General features: G+C 36.9%; 1 protein-coding gene across 8 annotated transcripts; it reads left to right on the top strand.

Moving 5' to 3' along the window:
• The first annotated feature begins 1,405 nt into the window (after positions 1–1,405).
• LOC103720304 (penicillin-binding protein 1A-like) lies at positions 1,406–9,605 on the top strand. 8 transcript variants are annotated; one of them, XM_039128605.1, is made up of 6 exons: positions 1,406–2,081; positions 2,459–2,584; positions 3,842–3,993; positions 4,111–4,276; positions 7,579–7,635; positions 7,786–7,984. In XM_039128605.1, exons 1-6 carry the CDS (start codon positions 1,587–1,589, stop codon positions 7,825–7,827), a joined length of 1,038 nt encoding a protein of 345 aa, XP_038984533.1. In that variant the 5' UTR covers positions 1,406–1,586; the 3' UTR covers positions 7,828–7,984. The 8 variants fall into 8 exon arrangements, with proteins under 8 accessions (XP_038984533.1, XP_038984536.1, XP_038984537.1 ...); XM_026809696.2 differs by lacking the exon at positions 7,579–7,635 and adding an exon at positions 9,171–9,605 and having other exon boundaries at positions 1,515–2,081; positions 7,800–7,984; XM_039128606.1 differs by lacking the exon at positions 7,579–7,635 and adding an exon at positions 9,171–9,605 and having other exon boundaries at positions 1,525–2,081; positions 4,156–4,276; positions 7,800–7,984.
• Positions 9,606–10,460: the final 855 nt, after the last annotated feature.

The following is a 10,460-nucleotide window of genomic DNA, read 5'->3' as shown; positions in this document are numbered from 1 at the left end:
AACCAAACATCACCTAACCTAAATTTTATGTGATCTTATTTATTTTTCTACAACTCAAAAATTAGATTCTGGGTTGAGTTTAAATAGGCTCTTAGAAAACAAAAATTAGATGGGTTAACATATATGATTTTTTTTCAGAATTTTTAGTTTAATCTTATGGAAATATCAAAATAAGCCTCAGAGGTACCAAAACACAATAATTGCTCAAGCTCTTGGGAGTATGCCCTTTTTTTAAATACAATACATACATCAAAAGGCCTCCCATGTTGACTACTGCAATATAGATGGAGCTGCACAAAAAATGTAACAGCCTTCGGATTCAATATTTGCATAAACTAGTAGTTACAATGATACATGTTTAAAACTGAATAAATAGATTAAAATACAATTACAGGATGATACACTTTTTTTTTTTTTTTTTGAAATCTTATTTTATCAAAAACAGATCGTTGTGAAGCTTTCATTCTTCTTCACCAAACGTATACATTTTCTAGTGCCTCACCTGTCCAAACTATTCCTTCGGCTGTAATTGAAATTATGACAACATGCTGAAGCCCTAACTTTTATCTTGGAGGTAGCCCTCATTATTCAGAATGATATCTAATAATTTTCTAACCACATCATTGAAAAATAATATGAATTAATAGATGATTTGATGTATCATTCAAGGCCTGACTATCTCCTTCATAGATCCGGATTTCAGAGTATGGAAAAAAAAAACCTATAGACAGAGCAGTTGGAAGCTAATCCTGTGGTACACAAGGTGCTCAAATAATCTTCTCACAGCTCAAATAATGAATTACTCTATAATGGCAAGTGTCATCTATCATCATTTCCCATGTGCCCATCAACCCATCGGATGCTCCCATAATCCAACAGTCTCAAATCAATTATCTTGTGCCAAACAGCAGGACATGGTGGTTTGTGCCAAACAAGGAAAGATAAACGTACGGTCTAAAAATTTAAATTTACATAAATACTTTCTTAAATTTTATATTTATTTCTATACACACTATTTTTACATAAATGCCCACTATTAATAAAAAACATATTTATTTTAATTAAAAATAATATGAAAATTTGAAATTATTTTTTTTGTCTCTCATCGCGATTGCCTTATAAATATTTCTCTTTTCACATCTATCCAGTGGTATTAGATGGCATGTGCACATATGCAAAAATAAAGATAAAACAGAAGTAGCATGGCAAAACAAGTATTTTACGAGCATATATATACAAATATTAATTTGAGAGGATATTTATGTAAAATTTGATATTTAAGAGAATATTTATGAAAAAAAAACCCTTGGATACAAAGTAATTCCCAGAGATAATTCAACCTCTAGTTAAAACACGCTACAGCCCCAACCAGGATATCACCACGCGTCAGAGCAGCGTGGCTCCACACCTCATTTTGCTGCAAGGAACCCAACAGCTGATCCGCTCCCATGTGGAAAACGCTGTGCTCTTCTCGGGCGGCAACAGCTTAAAACGGTCCCGTTGTATCGTAACAGATCGGACCGCCTCTCGGCGAGTGTTCGAACTCCGAACAAAGGGCGGGCGGGCGGGATCCGGTCACCCCGGCCATGTCGCTGCTCGGCCCCACCCACCCGCTTCTGGTCACCGCCGCCGGTCCCCGCGATTCGCGCCATCGCCTCGTTGCTTTACGCAACTCCCCCACCCCCTTCCCCTTTCTCTCTTCGACTCCGAAACCGAACCCCCTTCGTTTCCCGGTGAGATGCGGTGCTCCGCAGCCGCCGGTGGACTCCCAGAAGCCGTGGCCAAGCTTGTTTCGCTTTCTGAACCACCTCCCCGTCAGCCTCCTCTCCGCCGGCTTCCTCTGCGCCCACGCGTTCCTCCGCGCCCTCCCCGCCGACTTCCCCGATCGGTGGCGCCACCTCCTGGAGTTCTCGAAGGGGGCGGAGACGAAGGTGACCCAACTCCCCTACCACCTGATCCAAGCCGTCATGGCCTCGGAGGACCGCCGCTTCTTCTACCACTTTGGGGTCGATCCCTACGGGATCGGACGGGCCGTGGTCTATTATCCCAATGGCGGAGGTGGGAGCACCATAACCCAGCAGGTGAAACGATCGTTGGGCTAGTTCTTCTTGATCACTATTTGATTGGCTTTTATCGAGTTTAAATTGATTAACTTGCTAATTTTTGTGCCAATTTAGATTTTTTTTTTTTGTGAGAAATATTTCAATTTAGCATCGAGATTCGAGTCGCACCCACCAGCAAAACATATGAAAAGTCTTCTCTACCTCACTTTCCTGTATCTGTTATATGTACTTGTTATGTTGAGCCCCAATAATCTTTGTGGTTCGGGGACTCTTACTACATAATGACATATCGTGATTATTATCATTTTTATGACTAATCAATATGTGCTACATACAATAGGCTTTTTCTATATTTTCTTGATGATAAAATCTTGTTCAATTATTTCCTATTGCAGCTTGTGAAGAATGTCTTTTTGACAAATGAACGCAAAATTTCGAGAAAATTTGTTGAGGGAATATTGTCATTGATATTGGAGAGAAGAATGTCAAAATGGGAAATACTGTATTCCTATTTGAATAAGGTATATAAATTTCATATTACCAACTGATTTGCATCATTATCCAATTTTTTCCTTTGTTATAATTTTGAAAAAGTTCTCATATTGTTGGACTCTTTTTGTGAAATTGTTTTCTGAGTAACAAGGCTTATGTTTACTGAATAATGGATTTATGACAAGTCATTGGCATCAAAGAATTATCAAATGAATTGAAAATAATATTCTCAGGGTTTAGTTGGACTCTTCCAGTTTATTAGTCATCGCAACCTTAAAATGGGCCTTAATCAAAATAAATGGCCAAGATGTAGCATCATTTGACCATTCTTGTTATTTTGAATCTGTTGTACAGAAAAATGAAGAGAATCATTAAGACGTTTTTAGTAGAACTAGGGTTAGTTGGATGAAGAGGAAAATTGCCTAGGGTTTGCTTAGGGTTTATATGACCCATGCATGCCTCTAAGAATTAAGGGAGAATTTCGTTGGAATTTAGATGGGAACTTCCTGCTGATTTAATATCGGTTGGTCTCATGATCCTACTAATCGGTGTTTTGCGCTGTTCAAGTATATTTTTTAAAGACTTACCTTTCTTCAGAAACAAATCAAGATAATAATTTTTTTCTCTCCATCTCAGTCATGGGTATTGCATTTTCACTCCATTCATTCTCCATATATTATGATAGTCGGAACTCTATATCAATGCCAAACAATTTCATTTCACATGTATATGATGGTCATCATAGTTGGTTGCTACTTCATTTGCTTCTGTCAGCTACAAACTAGTTGATTAAGATATCTCCTGTATTATCTTAACCTAGACTTTTAAAGGGAAGAGAATACATTAATTACAAAATTGCTGGATCATGCCGATGAAAACAATATATTATTAGCTTCAGCTAAAATATGCCTCCATCAGATGACACTAGTTCATATCATTCTCTATCTTCAAAATGGAGGCTGATATATGTGAGTTGGGGATATATTCAGTGTATCCTACATTTATGTTTTCTTGTTGTGAAGCAAATATGTCATTTTGCAATGCAAACTGGTATCTGATAAGAAGCAAAACCTTATCGTAATCTGTATAGCTTGGTATGCTGATATTGCTCTCATGTATATTACTATATTGACATATTTGATTGTAAATCAGAGATTGCCACCCATTTTCAGTTATTATGTCTTAGGAAATTGCCAACCATTTTCTATTATTATGTCTTAGGGTCCCCTTTTTACATGTTTCTTTTGATGTGAGGTTGACTGTTTATTGGAATGTTGATTCTGCAGATGTACTGGGGACATGGAAAGTTTGGTATTGAATCAGCATCTCTTTTTTACTTTGGAAAGCACCCTTCCCTTCTTAATGTGGGGGAGTCAGCATTGCTAGTTGGGATTTTGCCTTCCCCTGAGACTTTTAACCCATTTACAAACCCCACAAGGTTGCTGAATCTAACTTTTAACAATCAATTAATTCCATTTTCTTTTAAAATGTACGCATAGTATGTGTATGCTGTTGGCCATATTTTGTTTCCACAGTAGTTCAAACTGTCATGCAGTGTTCTGGTTCAGCTTAGGAAGCCCAAATTGTCACTTTCTTATAGGGGAAAGTCTTCTCAAGCTAGAGCACTAAGAAGGATGGTAGCAGCGGGGTTTCTTGATTTGGAGACTGCACTTGTAATTGTGAGCCAACCTCTTTGCTTGCATACCGATGGAATTGGAGAGGTAATGTGTTACACTTTTAGTATAGATGTTTTGTAAGTAATTTGCTCGTTTATTCTCCAATTTTGTTTTTGGAAAAAATAGATAGTTTTGTCAATAGCAAACAATTATTAAGTAAAATTAGAACTTCAGAGATGCCATAGATTAATGCTGTGCAGAACTGTCTGTATTCTGGAATAAATTGTGACTAATTCATCAAACAGGTGAGGCTTGATGATTAAATGTCGATGATGAAACATTGAGTTGAAGAATGATGATCTGTCATGAAGAGTTTAATGTAGATGAAGGAAACATTGACTTAAAGCTTCCTTATATATCTAATTGACAACTTAATATTAGCACCTTGATTCTATCTACTTATCTAGTAAAATTTCTTCAATCACAAAATTTGTGCAATTATAAATATAATCACATTCTAAATGATGGCAATAATTATCAAATGTCCTATTTATTATGTTTCAATTTATCTATTTAGGCTAGCATATGATGTACTCATGATTTTAAAAAATATTTTTTGATAGTTAGAATAAGCATAAAAGCAATCTTACACAACTAGATATTCTAATTTTTATGGAAAGTAGATTGCTGAGGCGTATTCTCCTTCTGCAGAGTTAGCTATGTGAGTAGTTGTGAACTGAAGCAGGTGTGAAAAATGTTTTGAAGTCCATATATCATAAGATTCTGCATTACTGAGAAGTCCAACATTACCTCGTCTGGTTGATTCATCATAAAATTCAGAGTTCTTGTAATAAGGTGGCCACAGAAACCTTGACAATAGGGTTGTGCAATATGTTGGTAATGATGCAACATAAAAGACTCATATGTAGACAATAAATGATGTTGGAGATCTACCTACTGCAACAAGCTGCTGCCATCATACTTATTTCACAAAAACTGTGGATACTCCGTGGTCAAGATTCACATTCGTACAATGTTATTTTATATTTACAGTATTGGGAATATCATGTATGACATGTATCAAATCTAATTGTAAAAGGTATCTTCTTTCTTTTTGAATTTCCAGAGTATAAGAAAGCCAAGTGGGCGTATTTTTTATTGACATCTTTCTAATGATTTGAGGAATTAGAACATACTTCAACTATTGGTTGACAGCATTGTGTATTAGCAATCTGATTAACATGGTCCCAGCTACAATGTTTTTTCAAATTCATAATGTGTTTTGCTTTTTCTCGACTAGTTCCATCTTTTCACTCATTAACTAACAGCAGTTTTATTCTTGCTTATCTGCCTTTTGCTCTAATTAGTAAAAAATGATCAGCCCTAGAATAAACCCCATAAAAAAGTATATCATATCTCTCAGCTGACAGGCAGGTCTTGCACTGGCGAGGTGGCTAAATTTCCAAGAAGAATTCAATCTCTGTAAAACCTAGCAGTAGAAACAAAACAAACCTTTACATCCTCTGAAGCATTCATGTTGAGACATTATTAAGAGGGACTAGAACTGAAGTGTGGGTTTTCAGACTATCTTAGGTTTTTTTTTAATATTTTTTCGTGGGGCAACGGGTTTGAGTCAAACTTTTTGATGTTACATCATGCTGCCACTATTTGATATATAGATATATCATAATGAAATATTTATCTTTTGAGAATATGTGAACCTTGCCTGATTTTGAAGTAGAACAAAAAGAAGATGCAGAGATGTTGATGTTGTTCCTCTCAACGGATTGCATGGACGCTAAAAATCTCAGAGATTCTTTGATGCTTATTTGGATTCTATTTATTTCCCTAACAAAATTAAACATTGTAACATCCTAGATTATCCCTCCATTCTAAAATGATAACTGAAGTGACATAAAGGGTGCACATAATATCACAGCAAGTTAGGATTTGCATTTTTCTGCTTTGAGTAAATAGGATCTTCATTGCAGAAGAGCAACCAATCAATAATTTCAACTTGAAGGGGTTTCTATATCTCTTCCCACTGTTAGTTTAAATTCTGTTGCAATTTTAAGGGGGGAGAGAGAGAGAGAGAGAGAGAGTTTACAGGCTGCAGTGTGCCTCCATTTCACATTTGCACAATTGGATGCATCCTTGTTTGTCTTACCCTCTCTTCCCTTCTCTCAGTTAGGCAACAATAGGGGGTTCAATCCTTACTGGTGTACCCAACTTGTTCTTGAGCTGCTCGGTCTTAGCAGGTGCTACAGTACTTGCATCAGCATAAATGAGCTGCCTTTGCCTCAATCACGTGCCTAGGTATCTACACACAACAATAAATATCAACACTTGAGTTTTATTCTTCACCAGCTTAGTCACCAAGTTTTGTCACTTGGCTTATGTTAGTCCTATTGAGTTTAAGAAGCTTGTAGTTTTTATGCAAAGCTTTATCAATTGTTCTTCATGTTTGTTGCATTCCATAGCTGCTTTGGAGTACTCTTGGATTGATATGACTCGTGGAAATCTTATGGGTGACCTTTGCCAAGCTTGCTGTAGCGAAGCTTCACTAGTTTTGATCTCCACCTCCGATGTTGTTCAACTGTTGTGGCATGTATAGATATTGATGGTCATCTTGGTGGCATTCCTAATTATGTCAAATAATTTTCCTTCTATCGACTCCATGAGTTTCTTTTATTGTCAACTCTTAAATACCTTGACCACTAGTTCATAACTTTCCTTATGTACATATATCTAGTGCACACCTTTATTCAAACAAATGTTAAAAAATTGGACTAAATAAAAAATATCTTGGTCAAGAAAACCTAGTTGGGCTGGTCAATAAAGTTAATGGCTTGAATTGTTTGAGACTATTCCATGTCGGTTGATGCTAATAACCTAACCTTACCAAAACAAATGAATAATGATAAAGATAACAAATCAAGCTGCTGAATAGCTTGCCTGTAGTTGTATAAGAAATTAGAGTTGCATTTATTGGGCCTCCTTCATTTAGATCCAGTTATCTCTACAACCTTTCTCCAAAGCTTGCTCAGTTCATAATTTGTCACTGGAAAACCAACTAGTCTCACCCTCAATTATCATCTATACTCTCACTGATCCCCACATGTTTCCTTATTGATTTTCAAAATAAATCTTTTTTCACAAAATTTTTCTTTAAAACCCATGAAATTTCTGTGGTACTCTATCAAATGGTTTACCCAAAGGTACACCAATAACAGGGGTGACTCTGTCTTAACTCTTTAGATCTTTTCATCAATTGCCTAAATAACAAATTGACATTAAAGGATTTTATTTCATGAAGTCATATTGATTTCTGGATATTGGCGATGCTATTACTTAATCCTTGTTCTGTTGCTCTGCCATGAACCAATAAGCTAACTAGTCTATTGCAGTGGCCAGACATAGAAAAAGTTAAAGAAAGCAAGCAAGTGAATGTCAAGATCTCACTAGTAAGCATTCATGTTCAGCTTGATATGTGGGGTCTTTGTGTTGAAAGTAGTCATTTAACTAAATGACATTATATGACCACAGTAGCAGGATTGTGTTCGGTAACATCAGATAATTTGATGATTTTAATTATTTTGTAATTTGTGTTCTAGTTTCTTTCTTGTAGGAATATGAAGATTTCAGAAAACAGATGAGACCAAGCTCAGCTATCAAAGACATATGGAACTGGGAAATGGCAAGCATAGCATGGGAAGTGAGGGAAAACATGGAAAAGTGGGCCATGAAGATGCACAAAAGTAGATGATAGCACTGCCTACAGGAAAAGTAACATGAACTTCATTTTGGAAAAAAGTAAGTTGTTATTATGATACCTTGCCACATGTTTCAGTAGATAAATTTCACCGGGCATGCATGTAGGTGCACAACCATTAGAACTAGCACACAATCTTTTCTCTATTTTCATCCTTTTCAGTATTTCATCTTTCCTGGCATCTGCAGCAAAATTTGGCAAAGAAAGAAAAGGCTATGTATCTTCATTTATTGCTTTCAAGATTCTTCACAATAAAACCTTGTCGATATTGGCAAGCATGGTACATGGTCCTTCGCCATCTAAAGTGAGGTGAACATGCAGTAAAAACTGGGGATTAGGAAATATTAAAAACTACCATGCAATTAAAACTCATGAAATGGTTTCATGTCCTATTAAATGTTTTACAAATCAATAGGCAGTGAAGCTCATGGTTTAATGTAGCACATGACCTGATGTGTTGGCAAAGAATTAAAAGAAACCAGATTAGATGCCTGCTACATTAGCAACATATTTGATACCTATAAGAACTACTCCTAACCCATTTTTTTGCCCTTGTTTCTACTATATTGTAAACCAAGAACTGTTTTGTGGTAGAGAGATTTTCTATTTTCCTTTTAATTATGTTGTTTTTTTTGGGTTGAGGGCAAGGATTGGAGTAACATGGTGTTCTCTTGTTATTGTTATGGAAAGGTGCAATGAGATTGTTCTACATTTGACCATAGCAAGGAGTTAGCAATTAGCTAAGTATGCTGCAAGAGATTTCCTTCTACTGAGGGATAACATGACCATATGGTCATTTTAGGGTCACTAACTAGGAAGCTTTTGTTTCCTACGAAGTAAATGTAGGAAGTTGCAGTCATTATCTAGCATGGTATACATATCCTGTCGGCATGTTGTCCAGGGAAATTAACTGGTGTTCGACCATTTTGACGAACAAACAACAGATAACACTAGGACCTTGGTTTTCCGTAACCTACACAATGTTTTACAATTTTCTGGTGATTAACTAGACATATCTTGTGCTTTTAAAGTGATATTTAATTCCAAAAACACATTATACACTGTAAATTCTCTCAAAATGCATTTTTAATTTCTGATAAACATGACTAGACTTAGTATACTATGATCTTTGGTGTTAACAACTTGCTATGACTTGACTTGGCTTTCATAGTTTGAGGTTTTATGCATCATTAGGGCATTACTCAGTTGCATTGGACATCTTTGCAGAATTTTCAAATGATCCACTCTAAAGATTGCTGGTCAGTATGGAAAATTAAGTTGGCTCCACAACAAGATGTATTTCGTGGTATTCATCCATGTCTTCCCTCGAGGGGTGACTCTTTGCTGCAAGAGAACATCTTCATTTTTCTGTCAACCTTCTTCCTCCACAGGCAATTTCTCATCCTCAACCTTAATTGGGCTTTGAGATCCACTGCCCCTGTCCAGGGTCCAAACATTCTATTATGTATCCAGAAGCTTGAAGGCTTCAACTTTATATGGAACAGTTCTTTGCCCTTTGTTTAGTATTGCTACTGATAAACATTGACACGATCTGTCAGTTGCTGCGAAGTCAGTTGACACCAGAACAAACTTCATTTGAAAAATCAATTTAGTTAACAGAAACAAATGTATGAGAAAGAAAATCCGTATTTGGCTTATAAATAAGGTTTTGAAGGAAAGATTCATGTCTCCTTGTCCTCAAAATGGACCAAACTGATGACGAAGTGATCTTTCATGCCTTAGCTCACTCCAGACTAGTTGTGGATGCAAGGAAAGGGATGTATTTATGTCAGCAACAGAAGCCCAGGATCATCGCATTGCTAATCTTGTATCAATCGAATAAAGATATTGGGGATATAAAGTGTCTTTGAAAAGCCTATCCTTTTTCAGTCCTTTGCACATGCCTATTCCTATAACTCATCCATTCCCTATTGGTACAAATCTTGAACCTTGCAGCACTAGTCTTATTTATCATCGAGATTGTCGCATTATGCTTCCATGGTACTCAGTAGCTAGCAAGGATTGTTGGACTGGTACCGATAGACGTACCGGTCGGCCACCGGACTGGTCAGGGGCCGGACCGGTCCGATACAGGCTGAACCGGCTGATATAGGCCGGTTCAGCATACCATGGTAGCTAGTCATGTCTATCAGTGGAGAACTCAGACCTATTTCACCCTTAAATAGCCATGTTGAATGAGAGATCTAATATGATGCAAGAGCTCTCTACCTCTCTCTAGGGCCAAGGGCGTTGTTGGTAAGGGTGTAAACAAGCCAAACATGAGAGCTGACCCTAGCTCGAGCTCCGTTTGATATCGTAAATGGTTAGCTTGAGCTCAGGTTGAATTTGAGTCTAGTTGGGAAGGTTTAGCTTAAGTTCTATTCATTTCAAACTATGCCAACTTGAGCTCGGTTTGATTCAGCTCGATTAGCTACCAGCTTATGTTCGGCGGAATACAAGAAAGGAAAAAAAATGATCAAAGATGGAGACGAAGAGAGGGGGAGGGTTTGGGGGCGA

This window comes from Phoenix dactylifera, chromosome 8, assembly GCF_009389715.1.
Source record: "Phoenix dactylifera cultivar Barhee BC4 chromosome 8, palm_55x_up_171113_PBpolish2nd_filt_p, whole genome shotgun sequence".
NCBI lineage: Eukaryota > Viridiplantae > Streptophyta > Magnoliopsida > Arecales > Arecaceae > Phoenix > Phoenix dactylifera.
Note: the sequence above shows the minus strand (reverse complement) of the source record. Positions and strands in the feature narration are given on the sequence as shown.

Coding starts and splice junctions, on each gene's coding strand:
- LOC103720304 (XM_026809696.2), top strand. CDS start 1,587: ATGTCGCTGCTCGGCCCCACCCACCCGCTTCTGGTCACCGCCGCCGGT. Junction 2,082..2,458: donor GGAGCACCATAACCCAGCAG/GTGAAACGATCG, acceptor TTCCTATTGCAG/CTTGTGAAGAATGTCTTTTT. Junction 4,277..7,799: donor ATACCGATGGAATTGGAGAG/GTAATGTGTTAC, acceptor TCTTTCTTGTAG/GAATATGAAGATTTCAGAAA.